General features: G+C 42.1%; 1 protein-coding gene across 1 annotated transcript; it reads left to right on the plus strand.

The window, feature by feature from the left end:
• Positions 1-6821: 6821 nt before the first annotated feature.
• On the plus strand, positions 6822-8022 carry LOC309545695 (uncharacterized protein; the record flags this gene model as incomplete). Its single annotated transcript, XM_082245031.1, has 3 exons — positions 6822-6913; positions 6999-7281; positions 7375-8022. The coding sequence occupies 3 exons, from the start codon at positions 6822-6824 to the stop codon at positions 8020-8022; spliced, it is 1023 nt and encodes a 340-aa protein (XP_082101157.1).
• Between the last annotated feature and the right edge of the window lie 19325 nt (positions 8023-27347).

The raw sequence follows: 27347 nt of genomic DNA on the forward strand, positions 1-27347 counted from the left end.
GCCTGAGTGGGATCTGGAGCGCTGAGTTTTGAATGTTGACAGCTAGAGTCACCTAAGTGTAGAACAGAGAGTGGACCAATCGCTGTTTGTGACTGAATGGGGAGTTGCCATATCGCTGGGAGTGGTGAGCTGCTGCTGTGGGGGATTTACAATCTGCTCCTAGAGAAACTGAGCCCTTTAGAAGCTGACAATGCAGCTATCTAGTAGCCTTTTTGCTGCCTGCAAGCTTGACTCGATTATTCTCATGTGCACCAATGGTGCATATGGGCCCCACTGCTTGCCAGCTGAAAAGTTAGGTCTAAAGACTGCCCCCTTTGCAGATGCTATGCAGAGACCTTTACCTTTTGCTTATGCTAAGAGGTACCTCTCAGGGGACATTACACCACATCCTAGCCATTCTGTAAGAGTGCACTCCAATCCAGTTACAGTATTCTTATTCACACTGTAGTTAATGTTTATATGCACTGTTTATTGCTGATTTTGCCTATTAATGAGTTGATTCCAGTTTAGTGGTATAGAACTCTATTCTAAGTTACTTTGGCATAGTGATTACACTATCTAGCAGTAGAGATGGCCTTGCGGTTTGCGGTTCGGCGGTTTGCTGCAAATTTTGCTCGTTCGCTGTCCGCCGATCATGTGAACATATGGCGATGTTCGCGGCGGCCATATTCTTTTACATTGTGAAGAACTTTGACCCATGACACATCCATCAGGTGGTACAGGACAGCCAATTGAGACATTTCAGCACATGGACATACCCCCTACCTTATAAATAGACCTGACCTGGCTGCCATTTTACATTCTGCTTTTTGTCAGTGTAGGGAGAGGTCTGCTGTGTGGAGCAGGGACAGATTGTCAGTGACACAAATCACTTGGTAATAGGTCCACAAAAGTCCTTTTAAGGACTGGTATTAGGTGTACTATCTAAGTATCTATATTCTGTCTTTTGTCAGTGTAGGGAGAGGTTTGCTGTGTGGAGCAGGGACAGATTGTCAGTGACACAAATCGCTCGGTAATAGGTCCACAAAAGTCCTTTAAAGGACTGGTATTTGGTATAGGTGTACTATTGTTCGGTGTGCAGTATATAGGGGTGTAATACACTTATAATATACTTTCTAATATAGAAAGCATATTATAGTGTATTTGGGTACCACAGAAATGTTGCCTCTTTCGCTGCGTTAACTCTGCTACACACAGTGACAAAAAATACTAAAAAATATTTTTCGTAACTGGTGTGATAGACCAGTGGCCCCCCAAAACCACTGATTGAAGCGGGGTGTTATACTTTCATAATAGTGTTTTTTGGGTACTGCAGAAATTTTGCATCTTTTGCTGCGTTAACTCTGCTACACACAGTGAAAAAAGTTACTAGAAAATATTTTTCACAACTGGTGTGATAGACCAGTGGCCCCCCAAAACGACAGATTGAAGCCGGGTGTTATACTTTCATAATAGTGTTTTTGGATACTGCAGAAATTTTGGCTCTTTCACTGTGTTAACTCTGCTACACACAGTGACAAAAGTTACTAGAAAATATTTTTCATAACTGGTGCGATAAACCAGTGGCCCCCCAAAATGACAGATTGAAGCGGGGTGTTATACTTTCATAATAGTGTATTTGGGTGCTGCAGAAATTGTGCCTCTTTCGCTGCGTTAACTCTGCTACACACAGTGACAAAAGTTACTAGAAAATATTTTTCATAACTGGTGCGATAAACCAGTGGCCCCCCAAAATGACAGATTGAAGCGGGTGTTATATACCTTCTTCCACATATACTGCGCTTCTCTAGAGACTTTTGTCACAGGGTTATTTAAAAAATGACAGGCAGAGGAAGAGGCAGGCCCTTCTGCAGGGGTGGTAGGGGTAGGGCAGGAGCACCAGGCCGGAGCCAAAGTGGGAAGTTGCAGAAGGTGCATTCGATTACATCAAAAGACGCACGAGACTTGGTTGAGTGGCTCACTGAGCATTCCTCTTCTGCACCCTCCTCATCCTCTCTATCTGCACCCTCTTCACTCTCTGCTGTGTGCACCCCCAAAGACACCACCACCAACACCTAAACCACCACCATATACCCTCTGCTTGAGTCAAAGGGATTGTTTTCCGATCCATCACAAGACATTTATGATGCGCAGCCATTCTTGGCATCGGATCAGGAAGAGGAGGTAGCAACAGCCGCCACTCAGCAGTCTGACGATAGTACCCAGATCAGCCCAAGGAGGTTGGTCCCCGCTGTTGCTGCCTACTCCGAGATCTCTAATTTTAGCGGTGGGGAATGTGACGTCGATGATGCAGAGGCAAAATTTCTGCAGTACCCAAATACACTATTATGAAAGTAACATCTTATATACAACCCCCGCTTCAATCTGTCATTATGGGGGGCCACTGGTCTATCCCACCAGTTATAATACTTTTTTCTAATTGCGTTTGCCACTCTTTGTAGTTGTAGTATCGCTGCAGAACCGCTCACCAGTCACAATGCTGCACAATACAAATCCACTATAATATGCTTTCTATATTTATCCAGCGTTGCGACTTCCTCCTCTTCCTGCTCCTGCTCCTCGACGACTTGATCAATGACACGACACAATGTACGCTCCAGAAAGAAGGCGTAAGGTACGATGTATTTGGCAACAAATTGCTGCACGACCAAGTTCAGGACGTGTGCCATGCATGGCACGTATGTAATTTTGCCCTGTTTCAGCGCGCTCAGCAGATTGGCACCGTTGTTGCACACCACTTTACCAACTGTCAAATTGAGCTGTGTTAGCCACTGATCTGCCTGTGAACGCAAAGCTGAAAGGAGTGCAGGACCAGTGTGGCTTTTGGCTTCCAGGCACAACAGATGCAGCACAGCATGACAACTCACCTGGCATGCCGAATAGGTTCTGGGGATTTTGGGCAGCGCAACGGAAGAGACAGTAGTAGCGGAAAAGGAGGAGTCAGCCGAGGATGTAGTAGTAGGAGGAGGAGAAGAAGTGGCAGGCCTGCATGCAATCCGTGGCGGTAAAACCAAATCTACACGGGTGCCACAGGTTACATGCTTGACAGCCGTCAGAAGGTTCACCCAGTGTGCAGTAAAAGTTATATACTTTCCCTGCACGTGTTTGCTAGACCACGTGTCTGTGGTCAGATGTATCTTGGCACCAACACTGTGTGCCAGAGATACATTCACTTGCTGCTGAACATGGCCATATAGCTCTTCTGCAAGAAATATTTCCTTCCTGGGACCTTCCATAGTGGTGTTCCAATGGCCACAAATTTTTGAAAGGCCTCCGAGTCCACCAGTTTATATGGCAGTAGTTGGCGGGCTATCAGTCCTGACAAGCCATCGGTCAACCGTTGGGTAAGAGGGTTATCCGGCGTCATCATTTTTTTACGCTCGAACATTTGGGCAATGGAAGCCTGCCTTTTTCTAGAAAAAAAACGTGAGGACAGCATGATGGAAGGTGGAGTGGAGGACAATTGTGAGGAGAGAGGAGAAGGAGAAGAGGCTGGACGGTGAGAGCCTGGAGTGTGGCTTTGTGGGTTCTGATGGTGTTGCTCCCACTGGGCTCGGTGATGGGAGTCCAGGTGCCTTCTTAGGCCCCTTTCACACAGGCGGACCGCTCAGATCCGCCTGTCCATTTTTTTGGCAGATCTGAACGGTCCCCCCATGCATGTCTATGGTGCATCGGATGTCAGCCGAGTGTCCGCTGACATCCGATCTGTCAAATCTGGACGGATGGAAACCCTATTTTCCATCTGTCCAGCGGATCATCCCTAGGTGAGTGTTGGGCTAATTTCTCATAAAGTTTGCGAGGTAAGAGCCTTGCTCATGCCTGTTTAAATCACCATGTTGGTGTTACACATGGCACAATGTTCATCCCTATCTTGGCCAAAGTCCTGTGTAGGCAGGGTGTAGGATAAAAAAGGAAAATTTATTTACATAAATTGACATTCTTTAAATGTCATAACAAGCACTTCCAACTCCAAAATGTTTTGTTATAATTTGTATTTTAAAGCATAACAGAAGTAAAAAAAAAAAAAAAAATTCTAGGATGTATTTTTTGGTAGAAAAGACCTCTATTTCCTTAGATGTTTTTGTTTTGTGTGTTCACTGTCTTGAGCACATTGGCAGTTCAGTATTTATTACCATTGCTGAAATAATTTACTCCAGTGGGCATGTGCTGCGAATACATTTCTTGTGGCTGAAGAAAGAAGACATAGGGCAAAAAGAAGGGCAGCCGCTTTGACAGATTAATGAAAGGGAGCACCTACCCATCATCTCTGGAGGAGACCAAACTAAGAAATAAGTTTGTCATTATGTGCAAACTATATACTGTATATCCTGGAACCCATGGGTGACTTCTGTTACATTTTAACTCTTGGTTTTAAGGTTATATCAATTGCAAACATGTATGGCCATGGACAGAGTTGATAAAGATGATTCATTGTCCAAACAAGAAGTTAAAACAAGGTCAGCATGACAGGATATTGACTAGCATAATGGGAAGAAGAGGTAAGCAATGGAAGCCTCCATGTTTCTCTCCAGATAGGTTCTATCTACGTATACTGTAGCCATTTTCTCATCAACTAGTAGTGAGCAGAAATCTGCCAACCATCCGGAACATTTGTTCATAAAGGATACTCCTTTTTATAAACTGTATGCATTAGTTATAATTATGAGTGGGTGGCTTTTAAAATCCTTCTTCCTAGAACATCAGTTAAATAAATCTTCAGTTCTGAGGCTTTTGAGGATAATAAAATATAAAATAGTTTACTAAAACCAGAAGTCCTATGGGTATTTTGTAAAGAAACATATTATATTCTTTATTGTGATTCAAAGGTAATGCTGTCTTCAAAAATGCAATTATTCACTTGTGAAATAATTCACTTATCCGAAAGAGATTGTTAGAGCCCTGAATGAATTGCAGCTCACTTTCCCTGTAGACAACCAAGCTTGCATTATAGACTAATGAGTCACTGCCCTTACGTTCAATAGTCTAAACAGAAATAAGCTCAGCCAGGCACATAAGAGAAAATACTGATCTATGTATAACTGATAAGAACTCTTTTTTAAATAATTTAGGTGTAGCACTGCCCCATGGGAGCTGCTTAGATTGGATTCCCCTGGGTTACCCATAGCAATGAATTGTAAATTCTTAGCACTTTAAGTCCTTGGCTCAGTCAGTGACAGTAAACAGTCCAGGGGATTTGTTTTTTTTGTGTTTTATTTGAACTTGGGTGGGATACTCCAACTTAGTAACTATGCACAATCTTGAGGACTTCTATCTGTACTGAATGCAGCAAGGCTGCTGCTTCACTCTGCCACTGAAGTGAAGTTTTGAAAGGCAAACTATTCAATAGATTACTCTTCAGGGTCTAATTTGGCACCCCCTTTCTTGCTGACTGTGTGTGCTATCCCTTTGTCCACTGACCTCACTGGAGTGGTCCCCTTCCTGGGCAGACCTCTGGCAAGCTCCCTGGTACTCACGGACACTGTTTTTCCCAGGTAGCTCTGCCTTCAGCTCCACTGTCAGTTCCCTCTGGACTTCTCTGGCTCAGCTCCACACCTGGCCCACTAGGCCAACTGCCTGTGACCACTTTCTTCTCTGACAGGAGGAGAAACAGCCATCACCCCCCACCTGGGACCTGGCTTCCCGCCCAAAGGGTCATGTGCTCTCGGCTTTTATTTCCAATCCCATGTTGCACCTCTCAAGGTGCTAAGCCACTGGGACGGTTACCTAAGCCTGTGTATCATTGGCCAGGTTTCCTCCACTGTCCAACAGGCCTCCCTATTGGATGCAGTGGAGACACTCCCTCAGACCAGATGTATACACACTGAGCCCAATGAGCCCAATGAGCAGGCCTAACTAAAGATCAGGCTCCCCTGATAAGCAGATGAAGCAAACCAAATTTTTACCTAGCACCTGTCTAGGAGGGTGCTACATAGGTATTGTTATTGTGTTTATTTTTTGATAAATGTGAAACTCTACCCAAGGGTTCTTAAAATACTAAGTTGATCCATGACAAAGATCATTGCAGGTATCCCCCCCCCCCCCCATCTACTTTATAAAACAAGGTTACAGTTTTTTCTGAATGCTTAAGCGCTAATCGTGATTCTTGTAGCACAATTTCTAAAACTATTAATACGTGTAGCAAAACCACTCACTGAGTTTGCAAAACTAAAAGCACAAACACTGCTTTGCACTCAGTTTGCAATTTTGTAACACACACTTTGCAGGCACAATTCGCTGCACAACACTCTTTTTGCAGAACTGTAAACACAACTCACTGCTTACACTCAATTACCAAATTTCCAACACACTCCTAGCAAAATTATACACACGTATGGCTATCATTAACACTATTTTGCCAACTGTCTGGCACACTTTCACATGTGAAAACTGTTTTAGATAATTAGTTCACTTTGCAATCAGCCTAAGCACTATAAATAAGCCACAGGTAAGCTGTCTGTGTGGAGTACAATGGAAGGAGCAGTAAGAGTGAGAAGAGTGAGAATCAGAGGAGGCCGAGGAGGCCGAGGGAGAGGACGTGGAGGTGAAGAAGTTGCAGGAAGAGGACGTAAAGTTGAAGAAGTGAGAGGGTTATAGGAAGTTAGAGGGAGAGGACAAGGAGGAGCAAGAAGAGGACGAGGAGGCCGAGGGAGAGGACATGGAGGTGAAGAAGCGAGAGGGCTAGAGGAAGTTAGAGGAAGAGGACAAGGAGGAGCAAGAAGAGGACGAGGAGGGGAAAGAGGAAGGGTAAAAAGAGTAAGACATAGAATACTGTAACTGATGACATCAGAGCTACAATAGTGGACCATGTCATCAACCATGGGATGACCCTGAGGGAAGCTGGCCAACGGTTTTTGCCTAATTTGAGCCGCTACACTGTGGCAAGCATCATTAGGACATTTCGAAATGAGAATCGGTAAGTACTTTGTAGCACTGCCATACTCTAATGAGAAACACAAGAGTACCATACATGCAAAAATACTGAAATTGTTACTTTACAGAATTGCTAGACGTCCAGATGTTGGGGGCAGAGGAAGAATGTTCACTCCAGAGCAAGAGACCCATATAGTGAACATGGTGATTGCCAATAATGCAATAAGACTGCGCGAAATACAGCAGCGCATAATTGATAATGACACCATCTTTCAAAATATACACAGTGTAAGCATTTCTGCACTAAGTCGTGTACTTGCGCGCCACAGAATAAGAATGAAGCAAATTTACAGAGTTCCTTTCGAGAGAAACACAGAACGTGTAAAGCAACTGCGATATGACTATGTGCAGGTAAGCTATAGTGTCATTGGTCCTGAATTTTGAAGTGCATACTGTAGTGCTGTGCATGGGCCTGATGTGTTGCATTTGTTTTGTCTTGTCCAGAGAGTGATGGAACTAGAAGCAGATGCCATGGGACATGAGCTACTTTTTGTAGATGAGGCCGGTTTTAACCTCAGTAAAACCAGGAGACGTGGCAGGAACATTATTGGACACCGTGCCATCATCAATGTCCCAGGACAACGTGGTGGTAACATAACCATGTGTGCAGTTATAAGCCAAAATGGTGTTGTTCACCATCATGCAACCATAGGCCCATACAACACTGCACACATTATTGCATTCCTGGACACCTTACATGACATGCTAACTGTTCAGAGACCAGAGCATACCCGATATGTCATCATATGGGACAATGTTAGTTTCCATAGGGCTGCTTTGGTCCGCAACTGGTTTACAGACCACCCATTCTTCATGGCACTCAACCTCCCTCCATACTCTCCATTCTTACAACCCATCGAGGAGTTCTTCTCTGCCTGGCGCTGGAAAGTGTACGACCATCATCCTCATCAACAGGTAGCCCTTTTACAGGCAATGGAGGAGGCATGTGGAGATATTGACCAGGCATCATGTCAGGCCTGTATACGGCATTCAAGGAGATATTATCCCCGATGCCTTGGACTGGAGGATATCACATGCGATGTGGATGAAATTTTGTGGCCGGACCCAGAAAGACGACATGATGTAGGCTGATTGTCTTTTTTTTTTGGTGAAATTACTATTTTGTGTTCTGACTTTGTCTTGGTTTTGATGAGTGTGAATAAACACCAATACTTGAAGTTTGGATCCTTGTATGTTTACATGACACTATGACAAAAGTATGACCTCAAATTGACATCTGTACACAGAGAAAGCAAAAGCCAAATGTGTTTTGTATTCATACCATCATTGTGTAGTTGGCACATTGTGTGCTTAGTAGATGATGGCTTGTGTTTACTGTTTGATACGAAAACACCATTTTTACGAAGGTGTGAAGAGTAATGCCCCATACACACGTGCAGATTATCTGAAGACTTTTGTCTGCAGACTTACCAAAACCATATAATATGAGGTCAAACCTAAACACTTTCAATTTGTATGCAATCCGGCAGGCCCTTGCACTACATAGAAAAGGTAAGTCTGCAGACAAAAGTCTGCAGATAATCTGCACGTGTGTACGGGGCATTAATCTAGCTGTGTTCGCTTTTGCAAGAGAACTACAATGTTTTGATAATTGGATGAAAGGTTTTCTTATATGTGTGTAGAGTTTTGCAAAAATAGCCAATAGTTACAAAAAATGTGCTTAAGCAATCAGAAAAAAACTGTAAAGGCTAAATTAGCTCGGATATAAGTGATAGTACCATATCTAGGTCATAATATAGCTAATACTCGGACTAGATTTGCCACTAATTTATATAGTTTGTGTCTCAGGGTCCTATTTCTGCTGAGTGGGCACCATGCCTATGAAGCTGTCCTGAATCCTGCTGGGTGAAAATCACTGGCTCTCACGATGCTCAGCAGAGCAGATTACAAGCCATTCCCAGAACTGGGGTTTGTGGCGAGAAGGTAGCTGGCTTAGTAAAGGAAGCCAAAAAGTATATATTTGACCGTGGATAAATTTAGGATTAGTAAATTGCAATAAATAAATTTTTTTGTTTTTGGGTTTAGATATGCTTTAGGCTTGGTTCACATATATGTAAATTGAATGCGTTTTGAAATGCATCCGATTCACATGACATTCAAAATAACATGGATTTCTATTAAAGCTATTCATATATATGCGGTGCAGCGTGGATTTAAAACTACCCTGTTTTTATAGAGACAAAAGGTGAGAACATGTACATGTATAAGATTTACTGAATATTTTTTGTTTTACATTTTGCCCAGAAATACACATGAAAAAAAGTGACTATATAAAAAAATTTAGGAAGTGTCAAGGAATTTATCGGCCAGATCAGTGCAGGAGGCAGCATGTCATAAATAACTGATAAAGGAAGGATTAAATAAAAAAAGATGTAATATTATATGTAATATCATCAGAGATGTCTAAAGAAAGTATTTTCCTCTTGAATTCAAGGAAGTGAATGTTACACCTTTAACCACTTGCCGACCGCCGCACAACTTTTTGCTGCGGCAGTCAGCTGCTCCTGGGCAAACCGACATAGGGCTAAGTCGCTCGCCCAGGAGCCTGTAGGGGGCGAGCGCGCGCCGCCGGAGGCGCGCTCCCGCCCCCGCTCGTTCACAGGGATCCCCGCGCGTGTGACCGGCGGCTCCGATGTCCGCCGGCCACTCGCGATATCCCGCAGAAGGGGGAGAAAGGCAGATGGCTGATGGAAACACAGCCGCTTGTCATTCTCCCTGATGTAAGTGCAGAGACTATACGATCCTGATATGTAGCAGTTAGAATCACGGCCCTAGGGATACATTTAACCCACTGATCACCAATAAAGTTAATTCTTTCCCTGTCAGTGTCATTTTTACAGTAACAGTGCATATTTATAGCACTGATTACTGTAGTAATGTCACTGGTACTCCCAAAAGTGTAAAAAATGTCAGTCAGGGGTCCGATCTGTCCACCGCAAAAAAAAAAAAAAAAAATTGCAGATCGCCGCCATTACTAGTTAAAAAAAAAAAAAACAATAAAAATGACCGTAGTTATTAAAGCAGTAACTTTTGCGCAAACCAATTAAAATATGCTTATTGCGATTTTTTTTTTTTACCAAAAATATGTAGCAGAAAACAAATTGGCCTAAAATGTTAAAAATTTTTGATTTTTACATTTTTTTTGAGAATTTCATATAAAAAAATGTGAAAATTATTGTTATTTTTTCAAAATTGTAACTTTTTTTGTTTATAGCGCAAAAAAATAAAAAATCGCACAGGTGATCAAATACCAACAAAAGAAAGCTCTGTTTGTGGGGAAAAAAAAGGACGTCAATTTCATTTGGGTACAGTGTCGCACTACCGCGCAATTGTCAGTTAAAGCCACGCAGTGCCGAATCGCAATATAGGGCCTGGTCTTTAAGCAGCCAAATCCTCCGGGGCTTAAGTGGTTAATCTATTAATTGGCACAGATTAGGTAGCAGATAAAAACAGTCTAAATAAGTCTCTTGGTAGTAGTGGTGAATTTGTTAATTCTCGGTGCAGATTTATACCTTTTACAAAGCAGAGACCTTCAGATATTCTTTTAGTGTACTAAAACCTTTGTATCTAGATCATTTGATGTACTGTAAAAAAAATTATCATAGAGATCATTATCGATAGTACTGTTTCATTCATATAATGACTCTGACTGGTGCTTTTGTACATTGCATGAAAAAGTAAATGGCTCCCTCTTGTGGTCACTATAAATTTCAGCTTGGATGAGCATTTTACTTGCTTCTAGTCAAAAATACACTACAGTATAATGTCAAAAGTATTGGGGCGTCTGCCTTTATACACACATGAACTTAATGGCATCCCAGTCTTTGTCCGTAGGGTTCAATATTGAGTTGGCCCATCCTTTGCAGCTTTAACAGCTTCAACTCTTCTAGGAAGGCTTTCCACAAGGCTTGAGAGTGTGCCTATGGGAATGTTTGACCATTCTTCCAGAAGTGCATTTGTGAGGTCAGGCACTGATGTTGGATGAGAAGGCCTGGCTCGCAGTCTGCACTCTAATTCATCCCAAAGGTGTTCTATCGGGTTGACGTCAGAAATCTGTGCAGGTCAGTCAAGTTCCTCCACCCAAAACTTGGTCATCCCTGTCTGTTATGGACCTTGCTTTGTGCACTGGTGCGCAGTAATGTTGGATCAGGAAGGGGCCATCCCCAAACTGTTCCCATAAAGCTGGGAGCAGGAAATAATCCAAAATGTCTTGGTATGCTGACGCCTTAAAGTGGATGTAAACCCTCTCCTATACCCAGTTAAGTGAACAGCCTCAGATGATACACAGAGATGAAAGAAATCTCCCTACACAAGTTTTACATGTATATCTGCTGTCCTTTCCTTTCTACATTCTTTAGAAGGTGCACGTCCTGTTAGAAATCTTGCTTGGATACACTGACGCATTGCGGAGCCATTCATTATGAATTGTAACCCAATGCACTAAGGCAATGCAGATGTTTTGTAGCATGCTACAACATATGGCAATGGACCATAGTACGCTGAGGGTGTGTTGCTTTTAACCACTTCAGGCCTGGAAGATTTTACCCACTTCCTGACCAGGCCCTATTTTGCGATTCGGCACTGCATGACTTTAACAGACAATTGCGCAGTCGTGCAATGCTGTACCCAAATTAAATTGACGTCCTTTTTTTCCCCACAGACAAAGCTTTCTTTTGGTGGTATTTGATCACCTGTGCGATATTTACTTTTTGCGCTATAAACAAAAAAAAGAGCGACAATTTTGAAAAAAATAACAATATTTTTTACATTTTTTTATATGAAATTCCCCAAAAAAATGTAAAAATCAAAATATTTTAACATTTTAGTCCAATTTGTTTTCTGCTACATATGTTTGGTATAAAAAATCGCAATAAGCGTATTTTGATAGGGTTGCGCAAAAGTTATTGCGTTTACTAACTAAGGGAAAGATTTATGTCATTTGTATTGGTTTTTTTTTTAACGAGTAATGGCAGCGATCTGAGATTTTTTTTGCGGGACTGCGACATTGCGGCAGACAGATCGGACCCTTGACTGACATTTTTGACACTTTTAGGGGTACCAGTGACATTACTGCAGTAATCAGTGCTATAAATATGCACTGTTACTGTAAAAATGACACTGGCAGGGAAGGGGTTAACTTTATTAGTAATCAAGGGGTTAAGTGTGTCCCTAGGGGCGTGCTTCTAACTTTAAAGGGGCGTGGTTAGTGAAGTAACCACAGAGACATACGATCCTACAAAGCAGGATCGTATGATCTCTGCAGTTAGATCAGGGAGAATGAAAGGAGGCTTTGTTTACATTAGCCTCCTGCCTTTCTCCCTCTGCACCGGGAGATCGCGAGTGACCGGCGGACATCGGGTATGCATTTGGCATTTTAATATAAATAAAATGCCAAATGCATACTCACAGACAAGAAGAATGCCAAATGCATACTCACAGACAAGAAGAATGTTAAAATCGCATTACAAGAATCCATCACACATGGAATGGAACATATCCTTGTAGATAGGACCGCTAACGCGTTTCGGGGGTCAAGGCATTAACATTCTTCTTGTCTGTGAGTATGCATTTGGCATTTTATTAAAATATTTTTTGACGGTGACCACGGGTAATGCACTAGGTGTTTGCGCCTCCTTTTTCTTTTCTTTCATGCACCCATGTTGGAGTTCCCTGCATGAGGAGAGCAGCACGCCGGTCTTTCCCTTAGGAGTGAGCACTTGGCTGAATTGTTTGTTTAGTAAACTTGGGCTTACGCGTTGTAAAAAGTATGAACAGGTCATCTGGAGCAAAATAAATTCTGTCAAAATTTAAGCAAGAACTAATATTAAATTGATAGTGAAACTTGGTTGGAAACATGAAAACATAATTACTGCTTTGATAAAAGTTTATGGAGACGAATCACCAAAAAAATTTGCAATTAATGGATAGCCCATTTAAAAAAAAAGACAAAACTGTTTTTTGAACGAATGGAAAGACCATCAACATCAGTTTGTGATGAATAAATTGATGCTGTTCAAGATTCAATCAAGGGTGTCCGAAAAAAGGATGGCCGAAAAAATAGCTAACACCCTGGACATTTCAGTAGGTTCTGTTCACACAATTTTATCTCCAACAGTTTTATCTGAGAAATAAAGCAGGGCAAACGGTATGCTCATTGGGTACCATAATTGTTACATCCAGAGCAGCAAAAGACAAGAGCAGAGTGTCAGGTCACCTGTGGCCAGGTGACAACTGCACCCTGTTGGAGGCAGGGGAGCAGTGCAAGGTAGTAAACCCAATAGCAGACTGCTGTGGATGGACCGGAACGTGAGCCCAAGATTCCCCAGGGCACGGAGTCTAAGACCCAGCAGGTGTTCACCAGAGCCTCTAGTGGTGAGGATGGACTTGGCTGCAGCTGGGCCCAGGTCGCGGCCCCTGGGGTCCCCCAGGTCACGCTCCGTAGGGAGAGAAGGGAAGCAGCCACTCAGGACACATGGAATGGTGAAGGGTAATCCGAGGTCGGGGTAACAGGCAGACAAGGGTAACCAATGGACAGGCCAAAGGTCAGGGTAACAGGCAAATAGGAATAGTCAGAGACAAGCCAAAGTCGGTACACAGAAAAGTAGATCAAGCACGCGGCAAACAGGAAACAAACACTGTTGAACAGCAAAGCAGACCTGCAGTGCACTGGTAAATATAGACTTCCTGTGATGACCTGGGTGGGGCAGGAACAGGAAGGAGAGGTGATAAAAAGGAACCAGAAGTGCAGTCTGACCTCTAATACAGACATGAAAGGACAGGTAAGCTTGCCAAACTCTATTGCAAGTCCATGACACAGAGCTTTTAATGAAGATTCTGAACAAATAGGATGAAAGTCCAGAGGACTTCCTGAGGTGAATTGTAACTGCAGATGAAACTTGTATCACTATAATCCTGAAGTCAAAGCTCAGTCAAAGCAATGGCTAACTAAAGGAGGAAAGGGTCCAGTCAAAGCAAAAACAAGCTGGTCAGAAGGAAAGATTATGGTGACTTTTTTGGCAGGGAAAAGGAGAGTAACATCTGCTTATTATGTAAGTGTTTTGAGAAAATTACCCAAACAGCTAGCCAAAAAGCTTTGTGGAAAGCTTCATCAGAGATTCATTTTCCACTACAACAATGGCCCTGCCCATTCCTCTTATCAATGGAGATCAACATTGTGAGAATTTAGATGGGAAATCATTAAACATCCACCTTACAGTCCTGATTTAGTGCCTTCTGACTTGTTCTTATTTCCCAACTTGAAAAAATGTTAAAAGGTACTCAATTTGATACCATTAATGATAGAAAAAAGGCTGCTTTGACATGGTTAAATTCCCAGGACCCTCAGTTTTTCCAGGAAGGTATAAATGGCTTGTATTATTCCTTACAGAAGTTTCCTATTGTGGATGGGGCTTATGGAGAAAAATAAAGGTTATTTCTAAAATTGTGTGCTTTTAATCACATTTTTCTATGAACCTTCTGAATATAGACATAGACGTTAAATGCTTGTTCCACTGAAGGAGAATTGCTTTCCTGGCATAAAAAGCTTTGTAGCATACAAAGAGTTTTTGGATTGGGAGGCTTCTACGTGTCACAGATACTGAGTGGTATTGGATTGCAGGGAACCCGCAGTTTACCAAATAAATTAATGTCATTAACCACTCCATTCCAGAAGTCCTGCACCAGCCCGCACAACCTTTACCCCACATCCTTCTTCTCACAACTTCCAAGAGGTCCTTTACTGTGATGAATAAGGGAAAGGTTGACAAAATCAAAGGCTCAGTAAGCAAAAGGGAGCAAAGCCAGACTTGACTTTAGGGAAATCCTAGACTAGTATATAACATCAGTTGCTGGAGTCTCTAAAAATACTGATATGCAATTCCCTAATACAGGGTTTCTCAACCAGGGTTCCTCCTGAGGTTGCTAGAGGTTCCTTGAGCGATGGGCAATTTCTGCCTCTCAGATAAGTTTCCAATGACACCATTGTTCCTTTTAGCTATCTGTAAGGGGGTAATACTTCCCAATGATGACAAGAGTAAGGAGCATTCTTCCCACTGACTGTCACACTAATGTGTCGTGAGTTGTAGATTTTTAATTTTTAGCAGAGGTGCCCCGAGACCAGAAATTTATTTAAAGGGTTCCTCTGTGTTGAAAAGGTTGAGAAAGGCTGCCCTAATACATCGGAATCTGTGTTATACACTATGCATCAATTTGTGGTCTGACTGAATCTTTTTACAGGATAGACTATTTCTGGCTGCCTATGATGCTTGCAGCTATAATAAATATTCTGTGATGTTTGATAGACTTAGAGCTATTTATTGTTTGCATACATCTATCTGCTTATGCCGCTTAACACCTAAGACTGTTTTATTATTTAACACATTTGGAATAATTTGTACAGTGATTATAAAGTGATTTATAATAAGATTGAATTAGAGGATTTGCTACTTTTGACTCCCCAGAACATACTGTATAGGTATGCAATAGTTTATGTTCTGCAGAGAATCATGAAATTTAGGGATCTAGACAGTCTTTATTCAGCTTTTTACTGTTGGTTGCGATATTCAGTGTAAAAGTGCTAAAAAAAAACCCAAAAAAACAAAAATACCCTACTTACTCTCCTACTCTTATACATTGATTATTTTATCACCATCAATATTTAATACTTAATTTAGTAATGAAATATTGATACATGTGCATTTTGTGCTTTAGGTGTATTTAGAAATGTTCAGAGAAAGCGTTGTTTATGATTACAGCACTATATGATCATTTTCTGTGTTCCTAGTTTCCCCAGATGACTTTTTCTCAGTTGCTTACCCCAGTGTATCAAACAATTGGGCACTGTTTTTTAATGTCTTGAATCATCAGCACAGGCTGGGCAGCTGCTGGAGACAGTGTTGTATGTAGTGTTCATTCAGTTTTATACACAAAGCTTTGATTTAGATGTGGTTACTGCTGAGAGTTACACTAGCACATTTTGGGAATGCTTCATTTGTTGGAAATTAAAGTAGATGTAAACCAATTGGTGAATATCATGTTAGCTTTAAAATGTTAAATTCCAGAGGAGTGAAATTCCTCCCTTGCATTTGTGCTGTGCCTCCACTGCAAGGGTTAACTGCACATTTCTGTCTAGGGCACAGCAAAAGTACTTTTACTTACATATCCTTCGCTCCCCAGCAGACGGCGCTCTCCTAGTCCCCAGAAGTAGACTGTCCCTTGGTGTTCTTAAAGTGATAGTAAAGTCCATTTGTTTATGTTTTACCTACAGGTAAGCCTGTAATAAGGCTTACCTGCTAGGGTTGCCACCAAACCAAACACATATTAAAACCAAACCCATATTAAGTACACAGGTTCTGGGGCTAATTGAACGCAGATAATGCACTAAGTGAGCTTAATTACCATCTTAACCTCTTGCGGACCGCCCCATGTACATTTACTGCGGGGCGACGACTTCTCTGCGCAGAATCACATACAGGTACATGATTCTGCACTTCCGGATCTGGGATTGCGGATGCACGCCAGCGGCCAATCAGCAGGTCTGGCGGACTAAATGTCACCCGGCGATCATTCGGGAGGGAGGCAGAATGGCAGTATGCTAACAGTATTTCCCAAAAGTGAGTACACCCCTCACATTTTTGTAAATATTTTACTATCTTTTTCATGTGACAACACAGAAGAAATGATACTTTGCTACAATGTAAGTGAGTGTCCAGCTTGTATAACAGTGTAAATTTGGTGTCCCCTCAAAATATCTCAACACACTTTATTGCCATTAATGTCTAAATCGTTGGCAACAAAAGTGAGTACACCTCTAAGTTACAATTTCCAAATTGGGCCCAATTGGCCATTTTCCCTCCCCGGTGTCATGTGACTTGTTAGTGTTACAAGTAGTGTTGAGCGAACACGGACTGTATGATTCGTGTTCGTACCGAATAATTGGATTTTTGTTACCCGAACACGGACCCGAAAACTTTACTGTATGTTCAGGTTTAAAATCCGTGTTCGGTCATTTTATTTCCTGTTTTGTATGTAATGGCGCGCTTTTAATGGCGGGCTTTCAACAGCCAATCAACAAGCGTTTAACTGGTGTGCTTTAAGCCATCCCAGCCATGCCTACTAATGTATTAGTAGCTGTGATTGGCCATCTGAAGCATGTGACCATGTCTTTATAAGTTCGAGAGCCCCCAGCACGCCGCATAATTCTGCTGTAGTTTAGGGACAGAGCACACATCATACGTGCTGGCTGCTGATTAGGGACAGACAGTGATTCTGTGAAAAATTGTGTCCGAAAAGAATGCAGGGACAGGATCGGAGTGCAGGCAGGGAAAGTTATTAGAGTATTTTAGGGCCAGTCTGGAGATTAGGCAGGGTCAGTCTTCTACATCGATTTTGCTGTGTGGGGGGTGGTGCAGTGAACGATCTTATTGAGCATATTAGGGACAGGCTGGAGATTAGGCAGGGACAGTATACATCGATTTTGCTGTGTGGGGGGTGGTGCAGTGAACAATCTTTTTGCCCTCACTTGAGCCCACTGAGGAGGAGGGAGAAAAAAAAATCGATTTTTATCAGTCAGTTGTGTGCAGCGTTCATCTTAGATCTATTTTACTACAAGTTAAAAGGGATTTTTTTTTTTCCCCCTTCATAGCCTTTTTGCTCCAGTGCTGACTGTGACATAAGACACTGCTGTGTTCACATGTGCTATTGAGTGATTTTCAATTTTATACACTTTTTTCTATTCCACTATTCAATATACACCCTTTTGGGTTAAAAAAAATTAAATTGTGGCATAGTCTGTACTAATCTATTTAAAAATTACAAACTTAAAGGGGAATTTTCTTTTTTTTCCCTTCATAGCCTGCTGCAGAGCTGACTGTGACATAAGACACTTCTGTGTTCACATGTGCTATTGAAAAATCACCAATTTTATATCATATTTTCTATTCCGCTATTCAATCTACACCCTTTGGGGTAAAAATAATTAAATTGTGGCATAGTCTGTATCGGTACGTGTGAGATACACCTTTACAATTTTTGGGGCGCATCTTCCACCGCCGAGGATTGCAGGTGCTTCAGTTTGCCTCCTGCCTGTTCCGAACTCCTCCTACTCCTCATCCTGTCTTTAGGGTACAAAAAATAGTAATCGGGGCCTAGTCTGGGTCTGTACGTGTGAGATAGATACACCTTTTGATATCATATTTTCTATTCCGCTATTCAATCTACACCCTTGGGGTAAAAATAATTAAATTGCGGCATAGTCTGTATCGGTACGTGTGAGATACACCTTTCCAATTTTTGGGGCGCATCTTCCACCGCCGAGGATTGCAGGGTGCTTCAGTTTGCCTCCTGCCTGTTCCGAACTCCTCCTACTCCTCATCCTGCCTTTAGGGTACGAAAAATAGTAATCGGGGCCTAGTCTGGGTCTGTACGTGTGAGATAGATACAACTTTTGATATCATATTTTCTATTCCGCTATTCAATCTACACCCTTGGGGTAAAAATAATTAAATTGCGGCATAGTCTGTATTGGTACGTGTGAGATACACCTTTCCAATTTTTTGGGCACATCTTACACCGCCGAGGATTGCAGGGTGTTTCAGTATGCCACCTGCCTGTTCCGAACTCCTCCTACTCCTCATCCTGCCTTTAGGGTACAAAAAATAGTAATCGGGGCTAGTCTGGGTCTGTACGTATGAGATAGATACACCTTTTGATATCATATTTTCTATTCCGCTATTCAATCTTTGGGATAAAAAGAATTAAATTGCGGCATAGTCTGTTTCGGTACGTGTGAGATACACCTTTCCAATTTTTGGGGCGCATCTCATACTGCCGAGGATTGCAGGGTGCTTCAGTTTGCCTCCTGCCTGTTCCGAACTCCTCCTACTCCTCATCCTGCCTTTGGGGTACAAAAAATAGTAATCGGGGCCTTGTCTGGGTCTGTACGTGTGAGATACATACACCTTTTGATATCATATTTTCTATTCCGCTATTCAATCTACACCCTTTGGGATAAAAAGAATTAAATTGCGGCATAGTCTGTTTCGGTACGTGTGAGATACACCTTTCCAATTTTTGGGGCGCATCTCATACTGCCGAGGATTGCAGGGTGATTCAGTTTGCCTCCTGCCTGTTCCGAACTCCTCCTACTCCTCATCCTGCCTTTGGGTACAAAAAATAGTAATCGGGGCCTAGTCTGGGTCTGTACGTGTGAGATACATACACCTTTTGATATCATATTTTCTATTCCGCTATTCAATCTACACCCTTGGGGTAAAAACAATTAAATTGCAGGATAGTCTGTATCGGTACGTGTGAGATACACCTTTCCAATTTTTGGGGCGCATCTCATACCGCCGAGGATTGCAGGGTGCTTCAGTTTGCCTCCTGCCTGTTCCGAACTCCTCCTGCTCCTCGTCCTGCCTTTGGGGTACAAAAAATAGTAATCGGGGCCTAGTCTGGGTCTGTACGTGTGAGATACATACACCTTTTGATATCATATTTTCTATTCCGCTATTCAATCTACACCCTTGGGGTAAAAACAATTAAATTGCGGGAAGTCTGTATCGGTACGTGTGAGATACACCTTTCCAATTTTTGGGGCGCATCTCATACCGCCGAGGATTGCAGGGTGCTTCAGTTTGCCTCCTGCCTGTTCCGAACTCCTCCTACTCCTCATCCTGCCTTTGGGGTACAAAAAATAGTAATCGGGGCCTAGTCTGGGTCTGTACGTGTGAGATACATACACCTTTTGATATCATATTTTCTATTCCGCTATTCAATCTACACCCTTCAGGTAAAAACAATTAAATTGCGGGATAGTCTGTATCGGTACGTGTGAGATACACCTTTCCAATTTTTGGGGCGCATCTCATACCGCCGAGGATTGCAGGGTGCTTCAGTTTGCCTCCTGCCTGTTCCGAACTCCTCCTACTCCTCATCCTGCCTTTGGGGTACAAAAAATGTGCTGAACTTGGTGGTGCAGAGGTTCCTTAAAAATTACCCCGATATGTCAGAGCTGCTGCAGAAAGTGTGGGCCGTCTGTGCGCACATTCGGCGCTCTCACCCTGCTGCTGCTCGCCTGTCAGCGCTGCAGCGTAACTTCGGCCTTCCTGCTCACCGCCTCATATGTGACGTGCCCACAAGGTGGAACTCCACCTTGCACATGCTGGAAAGACTGTGCGAGCAGCAGCAGGCCATAGTTGAGTTTCAGCTGCAGCACACACGCGTGAGTCGCTCTGCGGAACAACACCACTTCACCACCAATAACTGGGCCTCCATGCGAGACCTGTGTGCCTTGTTGCGCTGTTTTGAGTACTCCACCAACATGACCAGTGCCGATGACGCCGTTGTCAGCTTAACTATCCCACTTCTATGCCTCCTTCAAAAAATGATTCGGACAATGATGGAAGAGGATGTGGCACAGGATGAGGAGGAGGAGGAGGAGGATGAAGAGGTAACATTTCCAAGGCTTTCATTCGCAAGTGGCTCCGAGGGTGGGTTCCTGCACCCACAAACGCCAGGGACACAATTGTCCAGCAGGGGCACAGTTCTGGAGGATGAGGAGGAGGGGATGGAGGAGAAGATGGAACCATGTTCACAGCAGGGTGGCACCCAGGCCAGCTCATGGCCATCACTGGTGCATGGCTGGGGGGATACAGAGGACACAGACGATACACCTCCCACAGAGGACAGCCTTTCGTTGCCTCTGGCAGCCTGGCACACATTAACGATTACATGCTGCAGTGTCTCCACAACGACTGACGAGTTGCCCACATTCTAACTTGTGCTGATTACTGGGTGGCCACGCTGCTGGATCCCCGTTACAAGGACAACGTACCGTCCTTAATTCACTCACTGGAGCGCGATCGCAAGATGCGCGAGTACAAGCGCACGCTGGTAGACGCGATGCTGCTGGCATTCCCACCTGACAGCGGGGCCACAGTGGAAGCACAAGGCCAAGGCAGAGGAGGAGGAGGAGGAAGAGGTCGCCAACGCAACCAGGGCACCGCCAGCACCTCAGAAGGCAGGGTTAGCATGGCCGAAATGTGGAAAAGCTTTGTCAGCATGCCACAACAAACAGCAGCACCAGCAGCTCATATGGAACATCTTAGCAGGAGGCTACCTCGTCCTCCTCCACCGCCGCTTCCACCTACACCGCCCATAGGTGTGCGCAGCCTATTGCATTAGGGTGTGCACCCCAAAGTTTAAATACACATGCATGTGTTTGCCTACATGTATATGGCCCCGGTACATTACTCTCCCTGCTGGCAAAGTGAAATAGAAGTGTGTGGCACTTCTCTTATGGCAGAGCAGGTCCGAGGGAGATCTTTCCCATCTCCTCACTGGCAAACAGAGCGATAATGCTAATGTGCCCTAGGTGATTACGGTGTGCCGAGGCACACCCGGCACACCCTGTGCGCACGCCTATGACACCACCACATCCACCACCACCGCAAACTCCCTCCTACTCCATATGGGCCTCGTCCTTCACAGATGAAGAACATTGTTTTATTTTTCAGTTTTTTTTTGTTGTTTTAAGTTATTTCCCTATCCACATTTGTTTGCAGAGCACTCGCCATGCTCTTACCTACATTTTGCTGCCATTTGCAGCACTCTAGCCCTTTCCATTGGTGTTTTAGAGCCATTTTAGTGCCTGAAAGTTCGGGTCCCCATTGACTTCAATGGGGTTCGGTGTCCGGGTAAAGTTTGGAAAAAGACACGGACCCGGACTTTTTTTTCAAGTTCGGCCAAACCCGCCGAACACGGACATCCAGGTGTCCGCTCAACTCTAATTATAAGTGCTTTTGTCACTGTGTGTAGTGTTGCTGCAGAAACGCTCAGTCTCACCACCACACCTGTCACAATGCTGCACAGTGCACAATAATACTACTAATCCACTATAATATGCTTTCTACAAAGCATATTATACTGTGGATTAACCCCTCCCCCACCCCCCCACCCCCTTTTTAGTGCACTGCACAGCAATACCAAAAAATTTGCAGCCCTTTAAATGACTTTTGTGGACATTAACAGAGCGATGTGTGTCACTGCTGACAATCTCTAACTGCCCCTACAGCACAGACTGGATACCTGCCCCTATACTAAAGAGACTAATAGACCTATACCGAAATTGCAGCACTTTAAATGACTTTTGTGGACATTAACAGAGCGATTTGTGTCACTGCTGACGATCTCTAACTGCCCCTACAGCACAGACTGGATAACCTGTCCCTATACTGAAGAGAGACTGGACCTATACTGAAATGCCAGCCCTTAAAAGGACTTTTGTGGACATTAACAGAGCGATTTGTGTCACTGCTGCCAATCTCTAACTGCCCCTAAAGCAACCACTGGATACCTCTCCCTAAACTCAAAAGATACTAGTAGACCTATACCAAAATACCAGCCCTGAAAAGGACTTTTGTGGATCTTCACAGCGCTATATGTGTCTAGCAAACTCTCCCTCATGAGCACAGCAGACCTCTCCCTAGCGGAATGTGAAATGGCCGACAGCTCAGGTCTATTTATAGGGTAGGGGGACTGTCCATGTGCTGGAATGTTTCAATTGGCTGTCCCGTTCCACCTGACGGCTATGTCATGGGTCCCAAGAAGTGCAATTCTCAGCAGTCCTCAAGGGGGCAGTGCTACATATATATATATATATATATATATATATATAGAAAAGGATATATAATAGATAGATACTCAACAATATCTCTATGTATATATAGTAGCGCAAACTTATCAAAAAGAAAGTGCCAAAAATACTGTGCCAGCTGCACAAAGTCCAAAAATACAATAAATATCACATAGGCAGCAGGAAAAGATCAGAAATGACAAAAACAGTCCATATTTCTTCACTCTATCTCCTGGGATGACAATATGCAGAAACGTGTTTCTCAAAGGGATCACCACCACCACCGTGCTCCAAGGGGGGAAGAGAATTGCCCACTCACCAGATGCTGTGGCCCAACCCACTTTCGTGTTTGAGCATTCAAGCTTATAATGATGGTCACTGGTCCAGAGTATCCACACCGGGAATCACACCAGCACAGTCAAAAGAAGCTCAGCAGCATATGGAGAAGAAAGAACATATTCCCAATAGCGTGATACCGTTTAAAAAGGCTTTATTAGTTAAAATAAAACATAAGGTAGCACACTCACATTTCTTGTATGTCATCAAACGCAAATAACAGTCACCAATAGGAGAGGGATGCCCTTCGGGAGATGATGTCCAGGCTCCACGCCGTGGACGCCGCGCCTTCTGGGTACTCCAAACTCCGGTCCTCCTTCTCCTGTCAGATGCGCGCTCCCTCCTCTCTCCCTGTGACTGCCAACAGTCTAACAGTCTACCGAAGGGCATCCCTCTCCTATTGGTGACTGTTATTTGCGTTTGATGACATACAAGAAATGTGAGTGTGCTACCTTATGTTTTATTTTAACTAATAAAGCCTTTTTAAACGGTATCACGCTATTGGGAATATGTTCTTTCTTCTCCATATGCTGCTGAGCTTCTTTTGACTGTGCTGGTGTGATTCCCGGTGTGGATACTCTGGACCAGTGACCATCATTATAAGCTTGAATGCTCAAACACGAAAGTGGGTTGGGCCACAGCATCTGGTGAGTGGGCAATTCTCCTCCCCCCTTGGAGCACGGTGGTGGTGGTGATCTCTTTGAGAAACACGTTTCTGCATATTGTCATCCCAGGAGATAGAGTGAAGAAATATGGACTGTTTTTGTCATTTCTGATCTTTTCCTGCTGCCTATGTGATATTTATTGTATTTTTGGACTTTGTGCAGCTGGCACAGTATTTTTGGCACTTTCTTTTTGATAAGTTTGCGCTACTATATATACATAGAGATATTGTTGAGTATCTATCTATTATATATCCTTTTCCATATTTTTCAGTTAAGTAGCTGCATAGCCAATATAATTATTGGTGAGTGGTCCTCATTTTGAGCGCTTGGGATAGCTTTTATTATTTTTTATTTGGTCTTCGGTGGGCATTTAAGCTGTCATATTATATATATATATTTATATATATATATATATATATATATATATATAATGTTTGGAGGTTCTAAGTCATTTTCTAGCAAAAAATATTGATTTTAACTTGTAAGCAACAAGTGTCAGAAAGAGGCTTAGGCATGAAGGGGTCATTAGCCGGGGTTTTGAGTAGGGAAATTGGCCAGTTTCATGGCATGTTTACAACACTGCGAGCAGGCTGGATTCGGGTCAAACTCATGTTCAGCCTGAGCTGAAAGCTCATTTCTTCAGGTCAGTGGCCAAGGTGTAGTGAAAAACTACAGTTGAAAAAAATGTATGTTCTTTGGCATAAGAGTTCATGTACAGGTATGTCAATGGTGTACCTGAAAGATTTATGTTTTCTTGGAGTTTAAATCAACTTTCATGTCTGTACGGCTTTGCAGGAGTGCAGTCAGTCTATCCCTGCGAATATACTTACAGGGTTTAGCTCTAGTTGGTCCTGGTCCAGGATGTAATGATTAACTACAGTATAGCCTGCCAAGAAATCCAGGACCCAGTTGTGTAGCCTAGCAGGGATAGTTGAACATAAGTAGAATACAGTTTACAGTAAACATATGTGCATTTCAAATGTGCATTCATCTGTTTGCCTGAATGTCCGCTTTAAACAAGTGAGCACCCAATTTTGACCACCTGTTAAAGAAAAAATACTTGCTATCTCCATCTTCAATATTTCCCAAGTCAATGAACCATAAAGCAAGCGTACTCAGAGTTAACATGTCAATTACTGAAACCTTTTGATCAGCCATAGCAATCTTAATACAAAAATGATATAATGGCAGCCTACATATTTTTTTAGTACAGGTTTCAGGACATAAAGACCAAAAAAAAAATATTGAAATGTGGTTTTCCACAAATGATAAAAAAAAATATGTAAAGCGTATGCTTTAACACAATAAAGAAGTGAAAGAATAATTTTCTTCCAAACAATGTTTCTGAACTGTACTAAACCTTCAGTGAAAAATATCCCATTAATAAGGGACCACTTGTACTCTCTGCAGGGGGGAGACTTACAAATTACAACATTATCATTATGTTACAATATTTTCCACTGAATGTGCCAATGTGAAAGTTCTTGTTTGAATTACAAAGGTGAAACAGAATATGGTATTTAAAAAAATAAAAATCTGTAGTTCGTGAGGCAAAAACACAATGTTATAGAGATAATGTACGATACTGAAACACCACTGAAACATCACTTTTTTAACCACTCCTGGACTAAAAGATTTTCCCCCTTAATGACCTGGCCGTTTTTTGCGATTCGGCACTGCATTACTTTAACTGATAATTGGGCTGTACCCAAATAAAATTGATGTCCTTTTCTTCCCACAAATAGAGCTTTCTTTTAGTGGTATTTGATCACCTCTGCGATTTTTGTTTTTTACGCTATAAACAAAAAAAAACGACAATCCTGAAAAAAAAAAAAAAAACAATATTTTTCACTTTCTGCTTTATAACATTCCCAATAAAAAAGAAAAATTAAAAATTTTGGAAAAAAAAAAAAATCTAAATTTTTCATACTTTTAGGCCAATTTGTATTCTGCTACATATTTTTGGTAAAAAAAATCCCAATAAGTTTATATTGATTGGTTTGCGCATAAGTTATCGCATCTACAAACTAGGGGAAAGATTTGTGTCATTTTTTTTACTAGTAATGGCGGTGATCTGCAATTTTTAGCTGGACTGTGACATTGCAGCGGACATATCGGACCCCTAACTGACATTTATGACACTTTTAGGACCAGTGACATTGCTACAGTAATCAGTGCTAAAAATATAAGAGTGAATAATATCGGCGCAAACAATTATCTATAAAAATCAAATAAAGTGCAAAATCAAGCTGTTATACCCACTTAGTTTACCACTACAAAGCAAGATCAATATCAAAATAATAACGGTACAGCGCTACATAAACCAAAGTGCACACGTAAACAATAAATACATCTGTGCAATGATGAAATGGAAATAAAGTGCTACAGTGCCAGTATTGTGCTTGTAATGTAATATGTATCAATCAAATAGATATAATAAATACATATAAATCATAAATAAATAAATATGAATAAATAAAAAGTCCGGTGATCTTGCGCAAAGACTTGTGCAAAATATGCTTGAAAACGGTGCTTCAACCAGTGCTCAAGGGTAAGTATGTGTGCTTCCACCAGCTCCACATAAACAAGGTTTGGACCTGTGTCAAGGTCAAAATAAGCAGGTCAAACAAGCAGGGGTTAAAAAGCTCCTTATTTCCACTCTCAATAGGATCACTGCTGCTCAGAAACAGCCATACACTGGAACAAAGTTCTCATCGTGGATGCGGCATAAAAGAAAAAAGAGGCACAGGATCTAATGCTCTCAGTATAAACAGAGTTTTAATCAGGATATGATAAATAGGGATGATCGAACTTTTGAAAAGTTCGGTTCGACCAGAACACCCGAATTTTCCAAAAGTTCGGTTCAGATTTCAGAACCCCATTGAAATCAATGGGACCCGAACTTCGGTAATCAAAAAACATCATTTTTAAGCCCTAAAACCCAATAAATGCCCCTAAAAAGTGCCTAGGGTTATGGGTCATGCCCCATTAACTATTAATCACACAAAAAAAGTTCTTAAAAATTGTCATTTTTGATAAAAAAGCCAATTATTGAAAAAAAAAAAGAGAGATTTTTTTATTTTGACTTTGGATTTAGTATCCTGGGGGGGGGGGGGGTCTAAAAAGTGTACCTGTAAAGTTTCAGCTCTGTAGCATGTCCAGAACCATGAAAAAAAAAAAGATAATTTTTCAGTAGAACAGGGATGTGGGACCCTCCTTTAACACCTATATGATCTTTTTTTCTGGTTCTGGACATGCTACAGAGCTGAAACTTCACAGGTACACCTTTTAGACCCCCCGGACACAAAATCACACAAAAAAGTTCTTAAAAATTGTCATTTTTGATAAAAAAAAGCCAATTATTGAAAAATTAAAAAATTATTAAAAAAAAAAAAGAGATCTGAACTTGTGTATAGTGGTGTATATACACACATACATATATTTATATACACACCTAGACATATATAGGTGTGATAGTAGCAGAAATATATGCTTGCGCTAATGAAATCATTTACAGTAATATATTTCTGCTACTATCACACCTATATATGTCTAGGTGTGTATATAAATATATGTATGTGTGTATATATACCACTATACACAAGTTCAGATGTTTTGCCTGCCTCAAAAGAACCCAAAAAAATGCCAAAAAAACGCTAGCGTCAAAAAAAAAAATGCCCAGGTGTGTTTTTGCTGGCATTTTTTGGGGGGTTTTGGAGGCAGGCAAAACATCTGAACTTGTGTATAGTGGTGTATATACA

The sequence above is a fragment of the Pelophylax lessonae genome (assembly GCF_965119305.1).
Source record: "Pelophylax lessonae genome assembly, chromosome: 1".
NCBI classification, from domain to species: Eukaryota; Metazoa; Chordata; class Amphibia; order Anura; family Ranidae; genus Pelophylax; species Pelophylax lessonae.